The sequence below is a fragment of the Xiphias gladius genome, chromosome 17, assembly GCF_016859285.1.
Source record: "Xiphias gladius isolate SHS-SW01 ecotype Sanya breed wild chromosome 17, ASM1685928v1, whole genome shotgun sequence".
NCBI classification, from domain to species: domain Eukaryota; kingdom Metazoa; phylum Chordata; class Actinopteri; order Istiophoriformes; family Xiphiidae; genus Xiphias; species Xiphias gladius.
This window is the reverse complement of record NC_053416.1, coordinates 27,234,744-27,262,294: the sequence shown is the minus strand read 5'-3', so window position 1 is coordinate 27,262,294 and position 27,551 is coordinate 27,234,744. Positions and strand designations below refer to the sequence as shown.

Below are 27,551 nucleotides of genomic sequence, written 5' to 3'. Positions count from 1 at the left end.
CAACAGGTGAATTGATAACACATGATGATCAAAGTGTCTTCACAGAGAAAACCTTTGACAAAGTGAAACTTGAAGTTGGAAAGAGAGAGAGGCTGTCTTTGTAAAACTTTATGCAATGAAAATAAATCACTTGTATATTAGTTTGCTCTAACCTCAGACAGATCTATCAAGTGCGACGCAGCAATTAATAGGAATTGGGAATACCTTAATGCACAGGTGTATATGTTATTTAAACAAAGTTCTTTTTTATTTTTAACACATTTTTGATCTTTCTTGATCAGCAAAATACACACCAGCCATGTGATTTAAGAGGCTAAATAAGCACTTAGTGATTTAAAGCAGATCAAATTTTTTATCAGATGGCCCATGTTCATAATGTAGCTGAATACTGCCTGGATTGGTGTACATGCTTTTTTTTTTTTTAAACACCTCACCAAATTGTGTCTCTTATAAATATATAACAAATATCAAAAACTGTCAGATACCAAATTTAATCAGATAGTTTCAAACTTTGGCCAGTTTTAGATTATTTAATTTCAACAACTTTCTTGAGTTTAGACAGCATAATTTACATTTGAGAAATCGGGATTTGTCCCCCTTTTTTCTTTTTTCTTTTTTTTTGTTGAATAATAAACAAACGTACAAACACTCAAAGTAAGGAATCACGAGATCAAAGAGTATAATTTTGGTATCTGTACTGAAACTCAGGTGTTATATCGGCACTACTATTGAAAAATTTGTAAGTATATCCTGCCTTAGCACCAACCTGATCTTGTAGCACTTTGAAAGTACACGTTCATATTTGGAATGTCATCCTCACTTGGTATTCAAAGCTAATTCTGTAATATTTTCAATTCACTCATACCTATGTTATATCTTAACTTTGTAGCCTTTGTAAGAACGCCAACTTTCCTCAAATCGTAACTCACAATCTTATACTTAACTTGCTGGAGATTTTACAAGTTTGAAGTTGGGGCTGACAGTTCACACATTTTAACGGCCTCCTGGCCATTGAGTATTTGTCATCTTTTTGTAAACTACTATTCTTACAATGCTCCAGTGTATCCAAACTGCTGCTGCTTTTCAGACTTGAATGTGCCACTAGATTTGATTGGACAAGTCTTAGCTGGAGAGCTTAAAAAAAATCATCCAGCGAGCTGTGTATATCACGAACATGGTCCATTGTGAGATTTTGTGTATTAGTGCAATGTGGACTTGCAACGGTGTCTTTTTTTGTTGTTTTTATTTTCAGCTCTTCCCATCTATTAATAACAACATTAAATGGTAACCAGGAGGGGTGCACCATTGAGATTTGCAATACTGGGTTTTATTACGTACATGAAAATGCACCCAACAATGTGTTGGTGCTACACTTTTGAATTTCTCGTAATAAAGAGCTGGTCCAGAAAACCTGCTCAACTTCCCATTGCTCACGGAGCCTTCTACCACATATGTATGCTGTTTTGAAAAAATTTCCGTTATTTTTGTTTTTGTCTTGTTTATCTTCTAGTTTTACTTCTCAATGTGCTGTTTTCCATCATCCTTCCTCTACCCTGAACCTACTTCACAGTTAGTCTCAAATTAAGGAAATTCATAATGGTTGAAAGAAATGTATGTGTTTTTCAGTTACATTATTCTATTAAACAGTTCATTTCTATTTGTTTATGAATGTAATTCTCAAAGACAATGATCCAATACACCTTTTTAACTGTCTTAATACATCTTGGTGTTTGTGTTTTGATTCTGTAAGATACTGAAACTCCTTTTCACACTTGGTCTTATTAGTAATACAGGTACCAAGCACTTCTTAGTATGAAGCATATCAAATTGATGGAAGGGAAACAACTGTTTACCTTGAGACAGGAAGGGTTTTGTTAGTCCAGTTCTAAGTTGGGCAGGTTTCCTTCACTGACACCTCTCACACATCTGTATTTTAACAGCATGAGGCAGATGTTATTAGCAGCCAGTCTGAGATCACGAAAAGCAGTTGCTATGCTGGATGTTGCCTGCCACACATTTAGCCGTGCTGATGCGTTTGTCTGCAGGTACTGTGACTACAGTCACAACCACAGCAGACTTACTATACATAAGAATACCCCAGATATCTTTCCAAAAATATTTTAAAGGCCAATCACAGACACTAATATACTGCACACACTGATCATGTATAAATTGGTTTTGCAGATCATTTAACACAAGTGTCGACACTGAGTTCATATTTCACCCCAGTCATCTGCTCACAATATTGTCAGTCTTGTTTCTAATGAGGAGAAAATATGTTCATGTGTTGGCTCATCCACTGTGTGAGAGTATGTCAAGATACAATACTTAATTTTGTATCTGCAATTATCTCTCATCCCATATAAAGACTACCAGGCTGGTTACCTGATGTCTGAGAGCACACTCAGAGGTCATCTTCTGTGATGACATCCCTATAGTCAAGGTTGGATAAGATAAACTGTTTTAGACAAGGTGTCTGATCAAGGATACTATTACAGTGGGCGATGTGGGTGAAAAAGCAAAAAACAGACTGCCTAAAATATTATTTTTAATTTTATCTTCAGTTTTGTTTACCGCAACTAAATGGCTACAGGTTTGAAGTTCCCATTTGATAAACTCTGTTGAAAAAGAAATGTTTTCTTCTTAGACACCAGCATGTAGTTTTGACGATTATATGAAGAATTTTGAGAATCATCATTTTGAGCTGTTTTCAAATGCAGCCACAGTTTTGGTGTTTTTGTCACCTACTGTATTTTCAAAACTGGGCTTTTAAGTGCATCCATGCATCAAAGTAGAGAAAATTGTAATAGATTATAAAATCTACAATGTCAGGAAACAAACATTTCTGACGATATCAGAAATGGTCTGTATGTTAAACCCTCATCCTCTAACATTCCTGTACAGCCCTTGACTCACAGTGTTACTGCTTATCCATAAGGGCTGGATTCATGAATTAGAAGCTCGCTATCCTGAATACATCCAAGGTAAGAGTGAAAAACGTATTTTTTTTAAATTTTATTTCCACCCTCATGCAAATCACAGGCCATATGGAGCTTTCCATTTCAAACTGTACATACATATAGTACTCCCCTTCACTAAACACAACTAAAGTCATTTGTGTAAGAAATGTCCATATAGATAAAGTGCGAGACCTTCTAAGTTCTTATGTACAGAAGATGAACAAATTCCAGTGTTAAGTAACCAGGTAACCCTGTGCCAGTCTGTCTCTCCTGTGTTCTTCGGAGACGGTGGAGCCTCCTTTTCAACCCCAGCAGAGAACATGTGCTGCCGGGGAGAGACCACGCCTCCACCCGCCCGTCTCACATGTTGCCGCACACATCCACTGTCTCCTACGCTGCTTTCACCTCTTATGGGAACACTACAGAAGAAGAGGAGTCTCGGGACATTGTTTTTGTACACTATTAGAGGCACTGATCAGCTGTTTCACTGTCAAGACGGGCGTTTTACGGGAAATAAAACATGTGAACACAAGAGAAGACCCCAGCAAATGTCCTGCGAGTAGTGATCACAAAATTGGGAATGCCAAAAATTACTGATTGTGTTTATTTGTTAGGACAATTCGTCATTAACAGCTGGGCCAATTCCATTTTAAATGCAGTACCTAGTTTATGAGGCTTGGGAAGTTGGGATTTATCACCCTATCAAGTACTGGTACTGGGGTAATATTTGGCCTATTCACCTTTTTTGAGACTCATGAAAGCTGTCATAGACTAAACTTTATTGTATGGTCGATTAGTCTTTTGACCATCATGAATAATTTCCCGTAGTTGTATTTTTCAAATAATTTCCTTTTCCGTCTGTCCCTGATTGCGGCGTCAGAGAGCCTAACCAGCCCTCAAGGTGCTTTTGGCCCCAATAAGCAGCGGCAACATGTGTAAATCACAGGCTATACTGATCTGAATTCCACAACGCTACCGTAAAATCAATAATTACTTTAAACCAACTGAACTACAATTCTCCTTCAAAAGACAGTTCTGAATTTAACTCGTCCGCCATAACTTGACTCCAAAACGTCACATATATAATAACTGCATCGCATAAGATATTTGATACCTGCTATTTCAACTCTGGCATGGTTGGGAGTGTGAGTGGTATTTTTGTTTTATGATTAACGGCGGTTGAATTAGGGCAGAACGAAAACTGTTTCGTTTCGGGTGGGACTGTTTCGTTTACCTGCGTATGGAGCCGGAGACCTCGCATGTCACTATGGAGAGTTCGTAGTAGACTTGTAATCTACGGGACCCCCCCTCCAATGGACCAATGCTGCCTTTACGTGTTCCTCGTAAACTCCCACTTTTGACTTCCGTATTGATTTGATAGAACAAAATCATTCCTGCACAGGCAGCAATTTTGGTTGTTACCAATTTGTCATTTAAATCAAATAGCGAAGAATGCGTTTTATATCGTAGTTGTAGATTGAAAAACGGAAAAATAAATCCCATGAAGCTGATCACTGAAATCATTTAAAACAAAAATGTCAACTGAATGTTCGTGCATGCTTGATGTCTTTACACTACGCTTATTGGGATGACCGTTTTTGCATTTTTTTTATGCTTTCTTTACTTACAGTTAAAACAGATGTGAAAATAGCATTTTTCTTTGGTCATAGTTGCAATGTACATAACTAAAATAACTTAAAACTGTACAAAATGTTATTTAACACATCCTCTGGCTTTAATATTTTAAACAGCGGTTAAAAACACCGTACTAGCAACAAATGCACCCCTCACATGGACCTCCCGACGTCACCATCTAAACACGTGTTTCGGCACGAGATTGGCCAAACCGCCTCCGTAATTCACCGCTGAGCTGTTCTGCACACTGACGCCTCATTAATATGTAGATATACGGGGAGTGGCTACGCAAATGACCAGCATGGACGCTCTCAGCCCATCCAAGACGAGGACAGTCCCGTGGACAGCAGCCTCACCATGTATTAATTTAGCAGTTTCTAAACTCAGAAGTGGAGGAAGATATTGCCTCCCTTGGTGTGGAGATGTCATGTTTTCTTGTTAGCACAAGGGAACTGTTTTCTCCCATACCGTGGATGAAATATTGACAGGTGAGTAAGCTCCTTGTAGCTGCCTAGTTTCAGAGTAGCAGAATTTTTGTCCAGTGATCTAATCTCCAACATGAGCCTGCTGTGCATGCACTTTAATAATATGTTATGGACAGCTGTTCTGTTGTATTGTTATTACAGGCTTAAAATGTGTATAATGTTTATTGTAAATATTGGCAGTGAATGGATTTACATTAGGCTTATGTTTTTTTCACTAAGCAGTGTCAGTTAGTGCATTACATAACAGTGTTGGGGGTGGGACTGTACAGTCTGCCAGTGACCATCTTGGCAATTTCATCATTCTGCCTCATCCACATGTGCTTTTTGTCATGTTTACACCGGAGAATTAGGCAAAACACATGACAGCTACTGCCACTTTCATGAATGGGCTGGCTGTCATTAAACTAAAGCCTTTTGTTTACGTCAACTCCATCATAGAACACAGTTTGGTGTGTTTCTAATTTAAATTATGTTAAAACATTTTACTGTTTACAAAAAATGCACTTTCCTATTCTTATCGCTACAAGGGATTACACTGTGAGTGCTACTCAGTAGAGTTCATAGTGACCTTAATGAAAACTTTATTGGCAAAATTTCAGTATAATATCACTATAATACTGTGGACTATATTCATATTTTTGTTTAAAGATTTCTATAGTTAGAAAAGTCAGATTTGTTTGAACTTATTTAAAATAAACTTGTAGCTCTTGCATGTTATGTATCCTCAACTAACTCACTAGTCCAGTTTTTCAAGTACATAGAGCCTTTGCTTTGTGAGATATTACTTGAGTCATGACCTGTTAACTATTTGTTTGGCCACAAATGAACTAATTCTTGATAACATCTAAGAAATAGTTTGACAAGAAACTTGACTCCAAGTGCACGGTTCTGTCAGATCAGGTCACTGTACTTCTTACATTTCTTTTTACAGTACATAATTGAAGTTCTCTAAGATGTTTCGCCTCTCATCGAAAAGGCTTCTTCAGTTCTAACTGACTAGTGGGGAGTTCCAGGTACTTATCCTCTGGTGAGATCAGCAACACTTGTCATTAATACGCATTTTATTTGTGTATTAATGAGGAAAAAACAATTTTATTGCAGTATTGTAGTTATTGGAGTATTTATTGTACAATAAGTATGTAAGCCTTAACCAGTCCATATCATTGTTCAGACTGATGTTTAATTAGTTAATCTTTATTCATTCAGGAAGTCTCATATAGGTCAAATCTTTTTGCGGGGGATACTTGAGAACAAATTACAGCTATATAGCATTACCATAAAACAAGTCAGTAACACAAAACAATCACACAAGCACACACAAAATTAAACTATTCACAAGTATTATTTAGTATATGGGTAAGAAGACTGTTGAAATCCCTCAAAAGCACAAGTTTCTAACTTCAGTTTGAGTTGCAGTTTATATCAGTAGAAAGCACCATGTTTCTGGAAACCATTCTGTGGGTCTGGAATGCTGATGCCGTCCAGGTGTTAGTACTTCTCTATCCTTTTCATATAACTCACAGTGATGAGTGTGACAGCTGTCTACAGTAACGGAAGGAATAGCAGCAGTGTGTTGGTATACTGAACTGTATAATTGATTTTTTTCTTTTGCAAACGGAAATGCTATGCTCTATTTCAGTATAAGAACACAATTTAAGTTGATAGTTTTCGAGCAAAGTGGTCAGCATAAGCTTTGTTGGATAATCTGCTATCTAACCAAATTCCTAAGTATTTACAATGATATACCTGCATTGATTAGATTCCATTGAGAGAACAGATCGAGTAAGAACATCTGGTGAAATTCATACATTGTCCTTTTAGAACAAACTTTAAATGGATAAATTAGGTATGGAAGTCATCAAGCACAGACTGTAACCTGGGGAAGGACTGGTTTGCAGTAGAGCTGATGGTATTCATACGGTAGCCACTAAGGATGTAGCACATACAAAAGAGAAAAAGCACAAAGATTATGGAAACATTCTCCAAATCTAGAAATGCAACAAATACCAAAATATATACCAGAGTGAAGGCACAAACATTAAGGGAAACACACTCTACATGCAAAAATGCTACAAATATGAAAGTACATACAAACAGAAAACACATGCAACAAGAACTGCTATGCAGGAACTGGTCTAGGATGCTAGCAGGAGCGATGGGCTTGATTAGGATAAGCAGCAACATTACAAATATTTTTCTTGTCCATCAGACTTTTTGTACCTAAACTTATACTCGATTAAGGTTTTTTTTTTTTTTCATTTAAATATTGAATATGTTGTCAGTTTATCCAAATAATGCTTTTTTGGGGGGGAAATTTGCTCCAACTTTTTCGGAGATTTGAAGACCCTCCTGCCAGGTTAAACAGGTGGTCATCTCAGCAGGGTGGAGTCCGGCTGCTGAGATGACCAGTTGGTAAATGTGCATCCCGGGGAGAAGTAAGCCCTTTGGTAATATCCGCTGGTTCTGATGTTTTTACACTTTTAATATATGTTATAATTCCGTTGGAGGATAAAATTTGGTCTCAGAGTTAAAATATTTGTTGCTATTTTGTTTGAAGATAAAGCTGAATAAATATCAAATATATGGTTTTTTTTGGACAGTTTAACAACAGTGCAATCTCTGTGGATTTTAGGGTTCTTGTATTTACAGATATATAATCACATTTCAATAAAAATTAATATATATAAACAAAAATAAAAAGAGGTAGAGCGGTCTATTATAGGTTTCACTTTATATTTTAAAATACATTACAAACTGGATAACAGGTAGCCTATTTTGTTATACTCACTTTCATTTAGATTTTTTCCCAAAAAAAAGTATGTTCATGGACCGTTAAGTAAAAAATATTTTGTAATTTTATAAGGTACAGTGCTGAAGTGCAATAACCAGAGCCCAGCTGAACTGTTGAGTCCAAAACTTCTTAGGACAGGAGGATGAACAGCAGCATTTTTGCTAGAATCAACAAATCATTTATACAATTAGTGAATAGGTGTGCATGTTTACACCATGAGTGATGTGTGCACAATTACAGAACAGAAGAACACTTTGCACATCTTTTTCGTGAGACAGGTGTGTAGGAGGGGATAAATGGATCCAAAGTAGCAAACAAAAGCCCACACAGTCTAACTTGCATTGATGAATTTATTTGTGATGTTTCAGTGCTAGACCTTCATCAGGCAAATGGTTTGTAAAAATGAGAGCCCATGTTAAATAGGAGTGGCTGTAAGCCTGCAGCCAATCACATTAACCTAGGTGCAATAGAAAGGCATAAATATGAAATGTCAATTAACAATATAACAGTTTCTAATATAATAATAATAACAATAATAAATAATAAATGTACCCCAAAATTGTTATATTAAATGGGTAAATTACTATAAAATAAATGCTTAAGGCCCCAAAGGCTAAACTGTATTCTCAAAAAGATACATTTCCCAAATATTACAGGATACATTTGTAGATGAACCTGTAGGGATACATTTACTTGGCATTGAAAAACCGCATCAATACATAAATAGAACCCTTCATAATAAAAACAACAAGGCCTCTAGTGGGCAAACACTACAAATGTTAAGTAACAATAATCAAATCTACCTCTACCTTATCATGACTGCAGACATTATGTTAAGTAGGTCCTTATAACTAGATCCTGCACGCCCCCAAAAATAATTGCAGTCAAAAAATGCATATATTTAGCAGGTTAAATTTGTAGGTGAACCCAACATAGCATATAGAAAAAGTCAACACCAATCACAAATTTGCTTAAACCCTCCACAATACTAAATGTAATAGATATCAAGGCTCAAAAGATTCAAGAAGCATCAATACATGCATATATAAATCGACACATCAACAGGTCACATTGGTAAATGAACCCGATAATATATGTATATATTCATATGTATCCAGGACTGTCTGGACCTAGAAAAGAAAACCCTCGGATTAATCTTCAACAAAAAAGACATCACTGTATAGCCAACAGAAAACAATCGATAGGGAATTTAGTGAAGATATTCAGTGTAAGGAATCACAGGAAAATCTTAGAAGTAGTTCATCATTTAGTCCCTTAGGAGCCAATGTTTGAGGAGTATAAATCCCCCCCCCTTTTTTTAAAAAGACGATCTTATTTCAGCAGAGTGGACAGTGTTACTGCCACTCTGTATTGCTAAAATCCTGATTTTATAACCGTGACATCATCTGACAAAATTGCCTGAGTAACACTGAAAATCAGGGGGTGTGCACAGGTTTTAACTTCTCATCAACCTTAACCACACCCAAGCTATTGTAATAGCTCCAATGTGTTCAATATTGAATAAATAAATAAGACTGAAGTAAAGAATGAAATGACAACATGATACATGATATGATTAAGACAAAATATATAACCAACCATAGAATTGTAAAGTAATCTGAAATTCTCAATTCATTATGAAAGGTTATTTCATCCTGCTCTTTTTTTATTCTTTTATAACAATAGAATTTATTCATGGTTCTTCAGTGTGAGAACTTTTCTCCTTTTTATATCATAGTAAACTGAATATCTTTAGCTTTTGGTTAAACAAAACAAGACATTTGAAGGAAGTGACTGACATCAGTGATGAAACAATCAGATTCAGCCAAATGTATCAAAACTCATCGGAAAACGTTTCATCATTTAGCAGGATGACGATCCTAAACATATAACCATTGCAACCAAAGACCTTCTCAGGGTGGAATATCCTCGACTGGCCGAGTCAATCACCTGACCTCAATCGGATTTAGCAGCACTCCACCAGCTGAAGACCAGACTAAAGGCAGAGAGACCCCCCCAAAAAAAACAGAACTGAAGGTGGCTGCAGTGGAGTTCTGGGAGAGCATCACCAGGGAAGATACAAAGCGTCTGCTGATGTCTGTGGGCAAGAGACTTCAGGCAGTAATTGACTGCAAAAGATTTTCCACAAAATATTACAAATGATGATTTTGTTGGACTTCGTGTGTATCTGTCCAATTACTTTTGAATCCCTAAACTCTGGGCTCTATGTGTTTAAAGGGCTATATCTCCCACACAGTTCTTTCTATATGGATTTAAAGAGAGCACAGAGTCTGAAGAACAAAGAAATTTGTAACTGTCCAAATACTTACAGTCTACTGTAGGTCAAACTTTTTATTTTTACAAACAAGGCCAAGCCAGTTGATTGGCTGTTTAGCTGCTAGCCTAGCCTAGCATTCAACTTCTCTGAATGGCAAAAGACAACGTAAAAGCTATGTCTCCAAACCCAGCAAAATCGGTAAGCTGCACGGAGTGTTAGCGACTGATTAAGAGGATAACGCAGCTTGAAAGGAAGTTGAAATGCTGCATCAAATATGCAAAAAAGAGCAATTCATTGAATCTATACCAGCTACTGTACAAGATGCTGAGCCAACAAATACTAACAGACACAGATTTTTATACATGGGATTACATCAAATGTAGAGCATCCCGTCACAGATTAGGCTGACATGCTCCCCTGGATGTGTCCTAACGCAGCAAATCCAGTGTCCTAATGCCACTGCATTAGAGCACTGCGGAAGCTCCAAAACCAGCCTTCCCTGGTACAGCACTGGCACTAGACTGAAAGCATCAACTCCAGCAAGGACCTGGTCTGATGTTATCCACCGCAGAGGCAAATCCAATAAGAAATTATCCAGTAAATACCAATAATACTAACTACATTGAATGCATTAAGGGCCAGAAGAAACATTTCTAACTCCTCACCTGATAAGCAACACACTATTCTGACTGGGGACTCTATAACTAAGCATATAAGGATGGCAAAGACTGAAAATCTAACTATGGCTGACATATCTGTCAGGGAGCTAACAGAGCTGTTGCCAGTTATCATCTCTACACATCCAAAGATTATTATCAATGCTGGATCAACATTGTACAAAGAAAAACTGACTCTGAGATCATGAAAAAAGACTGTTTCCTGCTACTGGAGAAACTGAGTGACTGTCAATCATAACATGCATTCCTCTCAGGCCCCATTCCAACTTTGAGGGAAGAAAATTTAAGCTTTTAGCAGACCTGAATACATGGCTGACATTGGCGCGTCTCACCAATGGGATAAAGTTTATTGACAATTTCAATATCTTTTGGAACTGTGAAGTCCGCTTTAAACCTGATTGGGTTCATCCAAAACATCACTGGATCCAAACTACATGATGCCAACCTGCGTCATGCCCTTGGGATGCCATACCCAAACAAGAATGTGTGGGTAAGCATGGACAGATAAGGACAGCACAGACAGAGAGACAACCTGTATCTTTCCCCCCTTACTTGACTTCTGCTCCACATCACCCAAGGCATTCAGAGGATGTCTTTGTCCCAAAAAGGGCTTCAACAACCCCCCCCCCCCACATATCACTGACCTTAAAGAGCTGGTGGCATGGTCAAACACATTGCAACAGGATGAACAGAGTGTACTAAAAACGCACAGCTACTTTATCTAAGTTGACTCCAGTTGTGCACTAGCCACAGACTGTTTCAGACAGTGCTTTTAATACACAAAACTTAGCTTTATGAAATATCAGGTGTCTGGCTAGCAAGTCACTATTAATAAATGATTTTATTATCAAGAAAAAGCTTGATCTTACGTTTTTAACTGAATCTTGGTTAAATTAAAACAATAGTGCAGCAGCACTTATAGAATCAGGTGCCCCAAACTTCCATTTGTAAAGATTGAGTACTTAGGAAAGGAGGTGGAGTAGCCACTTTATTTAATAATGTGCAAACAGTTGTCAAAAGTTTAACTCTTTTGAATATGTTGCGCTTCAGTTGACATGCTCGGGTTGAGCGATATTAGTATCCATGTACAGGGCCCCAACACATAGGGCAAAGGTTTTTGATGACTGCTAAACTACTGTCTGCTGTATGTATTGATTTTTACTGTATTATTATAGTGGGTGATTTTAACATTCAAATTGATAATCCCAAAGATGGCCATGTTCTAAAGTTGGAACTAAAAAGGACCAGGTAGTCCTTTTTCTCTGAGTTTATTAATAAAAATAACAATAACAATGCATGCACTTTAACACTGTTGTTGACAGACTGACAAATCCCTCAGCCTTAGGCCTACTACCTGCTGCCTTGACACTCTGCCTACAAGCTTCTTTAAAGATGTTTTTAACCGCATTGCATCAGACATACTATGGATAGTCAAAAGTTCTCTTCAGTAAGGCCTTTTTCAAGGCCCTGAAGACCGCAGTTATTAAACCTCTTTTAAAAAAGTCAAAACTGGATGCATTCAGTAATATCAAACCTGCCTTTTTTTTTAGGAAAGATAATTGTTTTTCAGCAACTTAACAGTTTCTTGGTGCAAACAAAAAATTCTTTAATGCTTTTCTGTCTGGATTTCCACCACAGCACAGCACTGAGATTGCACAACTTTTAAATGACATTCATCTGAGCAGTGATGCATCAAAAATTTCAGTTTTGGTATTACTGGATCTCAGTGACCATTGAATACTGCTCGACAGACTGGGAAAGTGAGTTGGACTCTCTGGAACTGTTTTAAATTGGTTCAAATAGTATTTTAAAGATAGGGGCTACTTTTTGTCAATTGGTAGTTATGAATTTGAGCAAGCAAAAATCACATGGAGTTCATCATGGGGTCTTCTATTCAACATCTGCATTCTCCCCCTGTAGTTATGGACTCAGACCTAAATTTCAACAGCCAGATAAAGACAATTACAAAATTGTCCTACTACCACCTTAAAAAAACATAGCAGGGATTAATGGATTTCTGTCTAAACGAGATACAGAAAAAACTCCTTCATGTTTTTATTTTCAGCAGGCTGACTATTGTAATGGTGTCTTCACAGGTCTTAGTAAGAAACCAAATAGAAAGCTGCAGCTCATCCAGAATGCTGCTGCCAGAGTCCGCACTAACACCAAGAAAGAGGAGCACGTTATTCCAGTCTGTACTGGAAATCACTGTACTGGACTACTGTGTGTCAATAGGATTTAAAAATCCTATTACTTGTCTACAGAGCTCTAAATGGTCTCGGGCATAAATACATCTCTGATTTACTTGTACGTTACGAAGCATCCAGACCCCTCAGATCATCTGGAACAGGTTGACTCAGTGTTCCCAGAATCAAAACCAAACGATGTGAAGCAGCTTTTAGTGTCTGTGTTCCTTGAGCAAGTTTCCTGAATACCTGAGGTCTGCTAAAACTCTCAGCTCATTTAAATCAGGGCGTAAAACATTATTTTTTTTTGTTTTGGCTTTCCAATGAATTACATATGTAACCTTTTTTAAATCTTAAGCTATTTATTGGCTTGTCTTTTAGGGGTCTAAGCCTTAGAAGGCTGGAGGCTCCCAGTACCAGGGGTGCTGGGAACCCTTGTGTAATCCCTCAGGTTTTTGTTTTTTTTTCAATTGGGGGACCAGCCCGAAGGGGGCTGGGGAACACCCATGCAAAGCAACATGGCTCCCAGTACCATCAGGGCTGGGAAACCTATTGTAATCGCTCAGATACTTATTTATTGGGGGTCCAAGCCCAAGGGGGCTGAGGGCTACGCATGCGGTGCTGGGAAACCTGTTGTAATTGCTAAGGTGTTTTTTGTTCGTTTGTTTGTTTTTTAAAATTCTTATGTTGGTAAAAGCATTACTGCAGCGTACACTGTAAAAGTTATGTAAGTGAAATATATCAGGGGAGGTATAGAATAATGCACACATGTAAAACACCAAAAATACTACGTGTCCACCAGCAGGTGCTGCTATAATCAAGGTAAGCACGTTTTGGCCAGTAACTCCCACATAGTACATTGCACCTTCAAAAACATTATGTGCATGTAGTCCCTGAATTTAGCTGAATCTCATGATATAGACCAAGCCCATTTCCACTAATGAATTTTTTTAACAAAATTTCAAAATATGCAAAACATCCTTTTTTCTCCTCTCCTAGGCTGTGAGTCTGATCTGCACAAAACTTTGAACATGAGATTCCAAATCTATGGACTCTCATGTTCAACTGTTATTAAAAGAATTTTGATAATCCAAAAAAAATGCACAAGTTGTAAAGGAATAACTTCCTATAGGTTTCAATCAAAACAGAAAGTGTTGCATATATCTATCCTATTAACACAGAAATTAGTCCATTATTTTTTCATGTCCCACTGAGGCTCTGTGCAAAATATGGAGCCAATTGGCCACTAGGTGGCGCTTTTGTAGCAAAATCGTGAAATATACTAAAATTGTTTTTCCAATGTACTCTTAGGCTGTATATGTGAGCTGCCTGACACTTGAATGTATAATCTATGTACTCTCATGATCACAAGTTATTAAAAAAAGTTTTGATACTCCTAAAAATGCAAAAGTGACAAAGGTAAAAGTTGTACTCATACAAGTCGTATCTTTATGCAGGTCTGTACAATTAACATGAAACTTGAACCAGTAGTTTTCCATGCCACACTGAGATTCTGTGCAAAATCTGGTGCATATTGGGCCCTCATGACTGTCTGATAACTTAACCCAAAACTTAGGGTTCCCTAGTTCACTACTAGTGAACCCTAAGTTCACTACTTCCATTAGGTTCACTCAACCCCAAGTCCAGTTTTTATGCCAGGCTCGGTTAACCATGTTCTCTGGAATACCCCACTTGAATACCCCTCAGAAACATTCCAATCTTGGTGGAATGTCTTCTAATCTCTGTGCTGCTCTCAACCTGAGACTGGTGCGGATTGCGTGGGGGCTAAATACCTAGGCTATGAGTCCAATCTGCACAAAACTTTGCACATACAATCTATCGTCTCTCATTAACAAAAGTTATTAAAAGAATCTTGACAATCGAAAGAATGTGCAAGTTATAAAGGAAAAACTTGCTATAGGTTGCAATCAAAACAGCAAGTTTAGCATATCTTGGCAACAATCACACCTCTTATCACAAAACTCAACTCAGTAAATTCCCATGCCCCACTGAGTCTCTGTGCAAAATTTGATGCCAATCAGCCATTAGGCGTTGCTTTTTTGCAAAATCATGAAATATGCTAAAATTGTTTTTCCAAACTGTTCTTAGGCTGTATGTGTGATCAGCATGACACTTTTTTGCATACATCATCTGTGTACTGTCATTGTTAAAAAGGAAAAAAGTTTTGCTCATACAAAGGAAATGATGCCATATCTTTACATGGGTCTGTCTGATTAACAGGAAACTTGAGCCAGTAGTTTGCTTTGTCACACTGAGAGTCTGTGCAATATTTGCATATTGTGCGTATTGGCCACTAGGTGGTGCATTTACAGAAAGTTGAAAAATAGGCAAAACTTAGTTTTTTGAACTCATTACAGGTTGAAGTTCGGGCTACATAATTTTTCATTTAGCCCTCATTTTCATTTAGGACCCTCATGTTTTTCGGATCATTTACCCCAAAACTTGGGGTAATTCACAACAGGTTCACTCAACCCCAAATCCAGGGATTATGCCAGGCTAGGTTAATCACGCTTTCTGGAATACCTCTCAGAAACATCCCAACCTTGGTGGAATGTTTTCCAATCTCTCTGCTGCTCTCAACCTGTGTGGAGGGGCTTGGACCCTGTTAAAACCTGCCTGCAGGTCTAGTTGCTTTTGTTTCTGTTTTTGTTGTTTTTTAAATGCAGTTATAATGTCCTCTAAATGTCTTATTTTTAATGTTTTTAATTAATTTATGCCTCTGTAAACCCCTTTGAATTGCCTTGTGTCTGAATGGTGCTATATAGGTAAATGTGCCTTGCCTTGCCTTGCCTTGCCTTGCCTTGCCTTGCCTTGCCTTGCCTTGCCTTGCCTTGCCTTGCCTTCTCTGCTTTGAATGAGTGGACTGGAAGTCATACAACTGGCTCTGCTCTGTTTGTCATGACAGAAAAAGACTTTTGATGAAAAGTGGCATGATAAAATAAACCAGTCATTGGGAAAAGACTTGAGAAAAAGGAGAAGTTGAATGACATTAGATACAAATGACTAGCACTAAACTCTGTTGAAGAAGTTGGTTGAAATAAGATGTTGTGATAATGAACTACATTTTTTTAAATGATTGATTGAATTTTACAATTTAATGGTTATATATTATATATTTAGTCTGCATTCACTCATATTAATATTTATTTTCATAACGTCTTTGTTAAGTACTGAACACACTGGGTTTCCATATATTTTCAAGAGCTTTCAGTGTTGAATTACAAAAATCTTTATTGTACAATGCTATCCACCTTTAAATTACTTATTATACTGTATCAGCAGGAGCCACACAGACATTTTTATCATCCTTTTGTGAAATGATCTGTGAAGTGACCAAAAGGACAAAAAGGTGGTTTAGTCCTTTTTACTCAGGGTCATAGTAGATGTGCTTGAATCCAGTACTCAGCAGAAAGTTGATATTGGCTTAGTACAGTGGAAAAACCTGTATACTACAACACCGCCACTTGCTTTTCAGGTAAAGGCCAAACCACTGGGTCTTGAGGGATCATGGAATTGAAGAGACAGGCCCATTAAACATAGATTATACACATTAAATTATGTTGTTAGGTGTTTCCAGGTTAAAGATTCTGTTGTGTTAATATTGTGTTATGATAATGATACTGACATTTTGTGCTTGTGCAAACATGCTGAGGTTCAACCTTGACTCCCAATGCCAAGCCCTATAAGAAAAAACCCAAATAATCTGCATGTCTTTAATATCCAATGCTGTGTATCTCAAAAGTAATCATTTGATGGTTTGCTTTCATATTTAGAGATCTTGAATGCCAAATCAAAAGGGGCATTTTGGGGAGCGGTCCATCCGTAGCACCTCAAAGAATGCCAAGGATAAGAGTAATAGCGCCACTATGCGGGCGTCCAAGGGTGGTACCCACATTGAGCAATCTGGAATGGGTGACATGAGAAACTGCATGCTGCGCTGTGACTCAGAGAAGGATTCTGAAAAAGACTCTGGGTACTCAGGTGAGCAAAGGTCCATTTGGATTCATTAAATTAAAGTGTTCACAGAAAAAATATGAATGTTTTTCTAACGTTCATGATGTCAACGCTGATGAATGTAGGCTCCAGTTCAATTACTTTTGTTTTGGTTTTGTACAATAACATGAATCCTGCTTATGTATGTGTGTGTATATATATATATATATATATATATATATATATATATATACTTGACTTTACTTGATTTACACATTTTACAAGATTTACAAATTTAATTAAGGGTTAAGTGAAAGATAATTTGTACACTGGTTCCAAAATATTTGTGCACAACAAATTACATGCACATTTGTACATTTCTGTGTACCGCTTCATAATACTGGATCTCTCATGTACAAAACTGGTGGTGTGAGAACAATTCATTTGTGCATTCATCAGTCTCATCCTGTAGAAACAAACCCACACAGAAACAGAAATCTTTGTTCACACTGTTTTTCCCTGGGAAGTGGTGAGAAATGCAGGTGTAAATACATATCCTCAAATGCCCATTGTTGTGATTCACAGATTTTGGTTTGGGTAATCCTGTTGATACCATGGATATATGAACAGAACCTCTCTGACCTCACACTAGCCATGAGGTTAAGATGAGACTGCCTTTTCTGTCCTCTCTATCTCCTCTTACTCTTGGTTCTCCCTCTCCCTCAGAGGCTGGCTCAGACTCTGTGCACACTGATGTGGATGACCAGCGAAGCAGCAAAAGCAGCAAAAGCAGCAAAAGCTCAAATAACAACAGTGTGAATCCTGCAGGCCATAACATGCCTCCTTATGAGGCGCTCACCCCCATTTACGTCATCAAAGACCTGGTAGTCAAGCCGGTGAGATATTCAGTTACACATACAATATGCTTTTTCAGGCATTCTCCTTTTTTGCATCATAAACAGAAACTCAAGTACAATTTATCAAGGAATGAGAGACTGTTTTAAAACACATTTATAGTTTTGTTAGTTGTTGACAAATCAACATAAATTAATTTTTCAATTGACTTCAATTGGCATTGCAATGTCTTTTGAAAACCACTTTATTAACCCTCCTGTTACGTTCGTTTCTCAGGAACAGCAATGATGTTCCTGGGTCTAGTTGACCCAGGGCATGTTTAATTATCCAAAAGTGTGAGAAACCAAAAAATCCCAGTAAACATTGTTTATATCTCATTATTAACTCCATTACTAACCATTTCAATCAATATTTAGTGCAATGGTGTTCTTTACCTCTCACAGATCATGGTTCAATGAGGATATTTCACTCGTTTTCAATAAAAAATGCATGTTGCAATGCATGCAACTTTTTTTGATATACATTTGAAAAACCTACATATAAAATACAATAGTTTTACATGACATTGATTTTTTTAAAGTTTTATTTTACATTTTGAAATTTTTCTTTTTATGGAGTGATGTTGGTAAATTAGCACGAGACACCTCTTCTGTTCAGGGTCAAATCGACCAGCTGAAAATCAAGCGAAATGAGTCATGAGGATTTGTATTGAAAGTAAACTTTATTTAAGCACTGTTTTTGAACCAGAAATGAACAAAATAACAAAACAACAAAATAAGAGATTAGCAATATGAACACGGTGCGTGTGTATGTGTGTCTGTAGGTCTCCACAGCAAACAAGAGACATGTCATCACATAGTGATAGTAAACACTATGCAATGTTTAGAACCGGAAATACACATAAAATTAATAGGTGGAAATGAACAAGGTGCCTTTGTGTGCATCTATACAGCACATGAGGGACATTTCATCACTGTGTGCTCTGTGCAAATGAATTTTGCACATTTCACACAGGTCATGCTCGTCTTGACATCATCAGATGGCTTGCAGACCTGGCACCCCTTCCTCTTCCTTGTTCCCCCAGCAGCAACCTAGAAAGAAGAGGACGATGATTACTATGTTTTTTTTGCTGATCCCAAGACACACACAACATGCTCTCAAACAGACACACACACACACACACACAGTTACTTACCTGACGCACTGGTGTAACTGCAGTGGCTGGGGTCCTTGGCATGTGCTGCCTCAGTTGTATATGTGGTACCACAAGCGCCTTCCCCAGCTCCTCAAGGAAGATGCGCCTCTTGTACAGCTTTGACACATTACACTTATTATGTTTTCTACAAACAGTTTTGCCTGATGTATATTTGGGGATGAAGACCACTGTATTTCACCATTTTCTGATGTGAATGTCTTGCTATGAATAGCAGTTTCCTCATTTGGTTCATAATCAGAATCATCAGACTCAGAATTGACCTCAAGATGGTCTTCATCTTCAGATACACCCTCCTCTATTTCACTGTCATAATTAAAGATGAGTTCCAGAGCCTCCAGAGCTGTCAGCTGTTTACTTCTTCTGCTCATTTTGTAAAGCTCTGACAGAGAGTATATCATATGTAGCTGCAGAGTGTAATGTTGGTAGGACTCCCTTGCAGAGAATCTTTATATGTTTTGCCCCTCCCCTGCTGAGTGTCCACTCGATGTGGGTGGAGTTTGCCCACGGGAACAGAAAAGGTTCCCATCAAAAGTCATACCAACACCTGCATTCTCGCACTTTACAGATGAGGTCAAGAGAATAGAAAGAGGTGTGTGTGTGTGTGTGTGTGTATGTATGTGTGATTGGGGTGAAATATGTCTCACAGTTGCAAAGAAACAAATAGTATTTGACACTCCTGACCCATTTTAGCCTCCACTTTGACTGCCGGGTCAAATTGAACCAAACAGTATCTATGTAATATAAACATGCAGGGGGGTTGCAAATATGTGAATTGAACCATTTTCATTTTATATGTTGATTACACTTAATAAGCCAAGCAGAAGAAGTTTCATACCGCAAAAATACTTTTAACAATTTTTTTTAGATTTTTTTTAACTTTAAAATGGGTCAATTTGACCTGCAACATAACAGGAGGGTTAACTATATATAACTACTGTATAATAACAGACCAAATTGCACTACAAAGTATGGATTAAATAACTCCTTATTATAGGTAACAAACAACCACTGGGTGTGGGCACAAACACCTTTACAATATATTGCAGTCCGATGCAACAGTGAACATAGCGTAGGGCTTTAACTGACAGTTATTTTTGTTGTTGATTAATCTGACATCTTATATTATATTTAATTAATCTTAGTTTTAATGAATTCTTTGGTTTATCAAATATTAGTAGAAAGTGAAATTCGCCCTTTACAGTTTCTGAGAAGTCTAAGATGACATCTTCAAATGGTTTGAGACCAACAGTCCAAAACTTAAATGTATTCTCTATAACGTACAGGTGGTGTTCTACCTGCTTGGCGTCTCTGCCTGGCGCACCCCCGCCCTGTGCTGACCCTGCACACTGGCTCAGCTGCAGGGTGGTCAGCTGGGGCCGGCGTTCATTGATGTTTTCCCCCTTTGCCAGTACATCTCTCGGTGGGGGGCAGTGGCCAATTGGGGAGGTCTCCCCACCACCCCATGCAGCTGACCCTATTGGGGTGTTGGGCCCCACACGCTGTCACTCCTGCATAACCACAGCCAGTAGCTCGATTTCTCAGCCTCCTCTACCAATTCTTTGATCTGAGGCTTATGTATTTCAGCTGCAGTTGCAGTGCGTTGTTGCCAAAGAGGCCTGAGTCGGAGAAGCAGTGGTGAAGGCCCAGCCACTTCTTGATGTATGTTTTGGTGATGCCATCCATCCTGCTGGCTACTGATGATGGAATTTTTCACACTTTCAGTGGCCGCATTACACACTGGTAAAATGTGAACTGATAGCACCACACCTTATACTTTCCCAGGAGCTGGGTGCTGTTAATCCTTGCCAGCCCATCCACCAGCTGCTTCTGTATCAGCCTCCCTGTTTGTCAGAGAGCATTGATGTTTACTGCCTCTCAAGGCTTCGGATGGGTTGCTCCACCAGCTTTGGAATCTCCTCTGCCCCTGCAACAAACACTGTGCTGTTGTTTCTCACTCCTTTTCTAATCTAAAGGCTCCATGACTTTGACTGCTTGATCTTCATCCTTGACCATAGAGTGAGCTCATCGAGGCGCTTGACGAGCCTTGCTGTGCATGGGGCTGTCTGTAGGATCCTTGTGACAATCTCCATGTAGCTCGTCAAAGGAGCGAGTCTGTCGCCGGAAGATAATTTTAGGCCTCTATCTGCGACTAACTGCCTGTCCCCAATAAGGATGATCTTGAAGGCGACCACAAAGCGTATGGGGGAGATGGAACATGCCTTGGCAATGCAAACTTCCAGCTGTTGCAATCCTATTGTAAAGCCTTATAGGGTGAAGCACATGTGGTGGTTGCTGAAATACTTGGCTAAGGCGTTTGTACCGCTTGATAGTATGTTGAAGAATTCCAATGCAAAATCGATCAGCTTGTGTGGCACTGAGCCATAGGCTTTCGCCAAGGCAAGCTGCACCATGTGCAGGTCCGCGCCCTCTCTCTTTTGGCACACTGTATTTGCTCCCATATCATGGAGGAAGGTTCAATGCGTTCGGTGTCAATGTACCCAATGCCTTTGAGGAAGCCAGAAAAGAGAAGAAGATCTTCCCTTCCACGTTCAACAAGGCAAGACTTGCCTTGATGGCTGATGGTGGTGGAATTTTTCTCCTTGGAATGAAGACCCCGATTGCTCATTGCCATCCTGATGGAATGGTCTGGTGCTTCCATGTCATCCTCATGACCTTCTTCTGTCTACCCTTCCACTCCGCTTTTCATCAAGCAGCTGGCGGGAATATTTGAAAGGGTCCTTGAAGAAGTCTCTGCTTTCCTTCTCCTTTCTTTTTCCTCCGCCTCCTAATCCGGTCTTCTCGGTGCAGTTTTGTGTTGTAGAAGATTTTCTACAATTTTAAAATTCTACACACAAAACACTGATAGGGTTAAAGTGAAATATATTGTAAGTTACAATATAGGAGACAAACAAACCTTATCACAAGAAGTCAAAGGAGAGTCTCTCAATAGAAAGAGTCTTACAATCATCTTTTATAGTGGTTCTTGAGACAAAGAACTTAGTCCCAAATGGTTAGCTTTACTTCAGCCCAAACACATCATCCAGTAAGATAGAAACATATATAATGTTCACACGCTGCCCATGCACTGGCCATAAATTGAATCTGACACAGCATAGCTTGGCTTATTTCCACCAAAAGTGAATAAATGATAAACCGATTTATTGTTCACATTTCCACCCTTTTTATCATTTATAAAACTTAATACGTGGACTATGACTCCAATATAGTCAAAATAAAAGGTATAAAAACGATTGATAATAGGAAAGCACACTCCTTACATAATACATGAGGAGAAAAACCCAAAACACATAAAAAAACTATGTGGGATATATGTATATATCAGGTCAAAAATTTCTATATCCATTTAAAGTAAGGCGGCAGGCTGCTCCATAGGTAGGCCCCCATGAGCTCATGAAACATCTGTCTAAGGCCCTTAGAGAGACCTTGGAACGTCTGTAGGAGCATCACCAAAAGTGAATAAACGATAAACTAACTTTTCTCTAACAAAAGCCTTTGCTTGAGGTCATTCCACAGATTCTTCAAACCAGCTTTGTGCTCTAGGTCTGCTTTCCTCCATCTCTTGTGCAGCTGGCACCTGTTGTGCAAAAGCACCTTGATTTGCTTCTCTCTGGCAACCTCCTAACACTGTTGGGTACTGTTTCACTGTTGTTCTCTACCTGGTTTGTGCTAGCAGTGCAAGAGTGCTGGTTGGTCTGCCTTTCTTACTTCATCCTTCCTTGATGAATATGCAAGCCTCTGAGCAAAGTCACTTTCTGCCTCCCTCGTATACATTTCCGGAGGGATTTCTCATTGCTGTCCGTTCCTTTCATTGCCATTTGGTCCATCCTGGTAGGCCCATCCTTCACCCTGCCTCTCGGAGAGCATTTGGGTTGTCTTGTCTTCAGTTTACAATGATATAAAAGCAGTGCATTCTCACATTGAAGAAGCTGGAATGAGAGAATATTTGGTATTTCTTCTTGAAAAATGACTTCAACAATTAGTCAATTATAAAAATTGTTGACTGACTAATCCATGGATGGACTATTTGTTTCTTTAAGAAACTGACATATACACATACATTTACATTACCTTGTAAATTATCATATGCTTGACTTTCTTCTTCAGCTATTGCTATATTTGTCTGTCCATTGTTTGGTGCGGGGCAGATAGTGTACAGTGGGTTTATCAGAGCTTTTTCACTGAAAAGAGCTGTCTGTTGCTGCTGGAAACCATAACAGTGAGCTGAAAGACACTAAAAAGTTTGCCGAGCTGAGGGGACTGCAGAGTGGGTGATAGTTCTCTGTGGGTTTGTCAGTACAAGGTACACATTTCACATTCACATTTAATATAAAGATATTGATTATAGCTGCTTTTGAGACTGTGCTGGAGAGATGGTGATTTATTTAACTATTTTATACAGGAGCTATTGTGATAGTATCTCCCCAATATATTTGGAAAGCATATCATAGTTAAATGACAAAATTGTAATTAATGGCTAGGGCAAATCAAATTAACTTATTAGTCAATTATCACTGGCCTTTTTTGCCCCAAGTTGAACCAGGTTGTGAAAAAAATCCAAAAATGTAGCTCCAAGCGTCAGCCTCAGAAATTTAAAAAAAAAAATCAAGGTTGTTGGAGCAATGCCTGAGATACTTGATTCAGTGTAACATTGTATAAGCAATTGTTACTGTAAGTACCTGTTATAAGTTTTATCACTATTTTCTGTCTCTTTATTTATGTGATCTGTTTGCTATATTTGTTCAGGTCTTGTTGCCTCAGTTATTTTTGTGTCTTACTGCATATCTCTTTGTGACTTTAACTTCCACCACATCTCTTGCTCTCTCCTTTATTCTGGTCTCTAATTGCTGCTCACATAAAACCCTGCTCACAAACTCCTGGTGGTACAGTCTAGACCAGAACAACTTCTCCATGGCCCCCTGGCATGGGGCGGTGGTTGGCAGAGCCTTACCAGCGCTAAAGCACCCACCCAGCTCTTACTGATCCAACAGCCAGCAATGCCTCCTCCCTCCACCACTACCCCAACTCCTTCATCCAGTCAAGCTGCACTTCAAGGTAAAGTTAAGACAGGAGGCAGCCGCAGCAACCAGAACCGCAGTAGCAAGAACTCATACCTGCCCATCCTGAATTCTTACCCTCGCATTGCCCCCCACCCCAGGAAAGAGAGCCATGAAGGCAAGGGTACTACATGGGAGGAGGGGGTTGAGGAGAGTGGCAGTGAAGGCCAGAGCCAGCGCAAGAGAGTCTGCACTGAGGAAGAGAAGAGGGAGGCTGTATCGACCACCAGCCACCTCATGATGTCGCAGCAGCATCAAAAAGAGTTTAGAGTCCATTCCTATTCCCAGTATAAAGGCCGAGGAGGGCACAATTCTTTTCCCATTTTATCTCACTGTCCACTGCCCAGCCACGCCTCCTCCACCACCCAGCACAAGTTCTACCACTGCCAACAATGCTCAGGCTCTGACAGTGTGGGGTCACCCTCCGTCTCCAGCTCCCAGACACCCTCACCACCTTCTTCCTCCAGCTCTCCCTCATCCTCCTCCCCTCCCTCTTCATCTCCCTCTTCCTCCACTGCTCACAGCCCATATTGCCTGGCTTCAGACAGCTCATCCACACGCCAGCTCCGTTTCCTCAACACAGCCGAGATCCTCAACCAGTCGGGCCTGCTGGCTATCACGCTACGCACCAAGGAGCTGCTGAAGCAGAACGAAGCCACAGAGAGGGAAATCGCCCAAATCCGTCAGCACACGCATCTCCTGTGCCAGGTAGCCCAGGCCAGCCAGAGCAGGTGCAACAATGGCTCAGACAGTCTTGACAAACTCCTCCAGGCCATGACCAAGTCAGCCTTCTACCCCAACTTAGACTTAAATCAACTGAAAGCACTCAGCAGCAGCCATCAACAGAGCAAAACTAGAACTGAGGAAGACAAAGTGAAGGATAACAACATTAGAACCACTAAGATACACAGCAACGTACTGCAGGTGGGGCCTTTACACAAGATAGATTATGGAACATTGCCACCTTCACCATTGTTTGCCCCCTCACCAGACACAGAAGAAACACAACATGCTGACGATCCCCTGGACCTCATGTCCACCTTCCTCTCTATTTCTTTGCCCAGGTCTGTCCCTGAGCAAGAACGTAGACAACCATTTATGGACAAGGACTTAAGTGATCTCACTATGTTGCCAGAGAGCTCAACACACAATAACTATCTCCTCTAGCTTCCTGGGGAAGAGGACATGGATCCGTAATGACTGGCAGGGAAATGTGGAACTAGCAATACAGGAGAGCATGGGTTTTGTTTGAATTATTTAATATATCTGTCTAAAACTGAATATAACTGGTTGAAAGGGTAGAATGATAATTTTATGATTTGGATTTACACACATGGTTTAAAGTTGATTATGACTGATATATTTTCCTACCTTTTAGTCTGGGATTTGCTCATGCCAGATTCCCATTTTTCAGGTGTATTTTTCATGTCATTCAGTTGGTCACGTTCAGTCAGTGATTGGATGTCTCTTATTTGACAAGAAGCAGTGAGACAACTGAAACAAGTCTACAGAGAAATAGGAAACATGAGTCATGTACTGTTGTAATCATCACTCAGGTTGTAGGGATTTAAAGCATTTATATGCTGATAACAGTCTTTTGCATTGATGTGTTGCTTTTTAAGAGAAAGAGAAAAAAAACAGGCTGATGAGGGTAATGGGTTCTATTTAGATTATATAGTTATAGTTTATATAGATTATTTTATGTTTGTATTTTTGATTTTTTGAGAACCACTCATCCAAACAACTTCACACTTCAACTCTGCACTTCCTTGGGTTCTCAGCAATACACCCACCAAGTCTGAAGTCAATCGGATGAGTGGTTTTTAAATGGAGGGTTAGGGTTAGGGTTTCGACAACCTCCAAAAAACTTCACAGTTGACACTGCACTTTCTTTGGTCCTCAGTAATAAAGCCGCCCAGATAGAGTCGATCAAATAAGTGGTTTTCAAGAAAAACAAAAGACAGACACACAGAAAGACAGATATTTCTCCATTTATTAGTAGAATTATAGTTACAGTTTTTACAATTGCTGCAATGTATTTGTCAATATTGAGTTCACTTTTTAGAACTCTTAACACGTCAGCACAGCAGTCTGTTGTGTACTAAAACTGTGGATCATTCTTCATTGCTTTGACACAAAATGCATTCGAATACCACATCTTTCAAAATTCCTGAACTGTTTTCTCACTCAAAGTCAACCAGCACCAAAACTCTATTTACATACCATTTTGCACATTTAAATACTGTTGGAAAAACTATTCCATTTATGTTCAAAACCTAACATAACAATAACTGTACATTATGTGGATGAGAATTTTTGTCCAAATTCCCCAAGACAGGACAGGGTTGCCTAGCGCTGTTGTATATATATCTGAAGCTATCCTATAAACTACAGACTATCTTGTGATGGGATCACACCAGCAGTGATGCCCATCAACATGTCGACATTCCAACCCATGACTACTCAGTAGTCATTACTAAATTATTACATGAGTATTCAATGCTCATGCATTGGACCACACCCATCTTTGAACTCGGCCTACATTTTGATCTCAACTACACACATGTAAAGTTACGTGACTGTATCTTGCATTGTGACACTATCCTGGTGAACAAATCTGTCCACAGACAGACAGACAGATGGAGAGACAGACATATATATAAACACTTGCCAAAGTGCTCAAAATTGCCTCCATGTTGGTTCCTGCTACAGTAGATGTCTCCAGGACCACATTTTGCCATGTTGAACACACGCATGCACACGGCATCCCACACCTATCGTCGAACTCGGCCTTCATTTTTTTCTCAACTACACACCTGTAAAGTTTTGTGACTGTATCTTGCAATATTGTGACACTATCGTGGTGAACAAAATCTGTCCACAGACAGATGGACAGACAAACATATAAACATCTGCCGAAGTGCTCAAAATTGCCTTTGTGCTAGTTCCTGCTACAGTAGATGTCTCCAGGGCCACATTTTGCCATGATGACACACACGCATATACACAGACTCACATGGTGAAAACAGAACTGGCCATGCTTTTGCAGCAGGTTATAAACAATACAACAAAAGTCATACATATTGTAATGCTACCTGTTTCTAGTATTTTTTAGCTCATTGTGTAATGAGTGACAGTGAAAGTGTTGATCTTGACATGTGCATCAAGTGTTTAGTAGCATTAGTGCATTTTGGATGTGAGATTAACTGTTGTGCTGAGCTGCATGACGGTAAAGAGAACTGAGTGAACATTTTTTAAAAAGTGAACTCTATACAGAGAAATGTGTGTTACCAATTTTAAAAAAAACCCTGTAATTTACAGGTGATATAAATATCTAAGGTTTGAAATATTGAATAAAAAACTTTGTAGTGGAAGCACAACAGAAACAGTAAACCAACACAGTGAAGAACAGTCACAATCATCATTTTTTTCTCTCTCT

General features: G+C 39.0%; 2 protein-coding genes across 4 annotated transcripts in view; both read left to right on the top strand.

The window, feature by feature from the left end:
• Positions 1–1,721, top strand: part of LOC120802926 (RAC-beta serine/threonine-protein kinase-like) — a 42,186-nt gene extending 40,465 nt beyond the window's left edge. The window contains exon 14 of the mRNA XM_040151114.1: positions 1–1,721. This exon is cut by the window's left edge and continues 794 nt beyond it. The gene's annotated coding sequence lies outside the window, so the exon portion shown is untranslated.
• Positions 1,722–4,909: 3,188 nt separating this feature from the next.
• On the top strand, positions 4,910–27,551 carry LOC120802341 (CLOCK-interacting pacemaker-like). Of its 3 annotated transcripts, none has more exons than XM_040150050.1 (5): positions 4,910–5,083; positions 6,012–6,093; positions 16,807–17,014; positions 17,693–17,862; positions 23,945–27,551. In XM_040150050.1, the coding sequence occupies exons 3-5, from the start codon at positions 16,816–16,818 to the stop codon at positions 25,277–25,279; spliced, it is 1,704 nt and encodes a 567-aa protein (XP_040005984.1). In that variant the 5' UTR covers positions 4,910–5,083; positions 6,012–6,093; positions 16,807–16,815; the 3' UTR covers positions 25,280–27,551. The 3 variants fall into 3 exon arrangements, with proteins under 3 accessions (XP_040005984.1, XP_040005981.1, XP_040005982.1); XM_040150047.1 differs by having other exon boundaries at positions 6,012–6,107; XM_040150048.1 differs by lacking the exon at positions 6,012–6,093.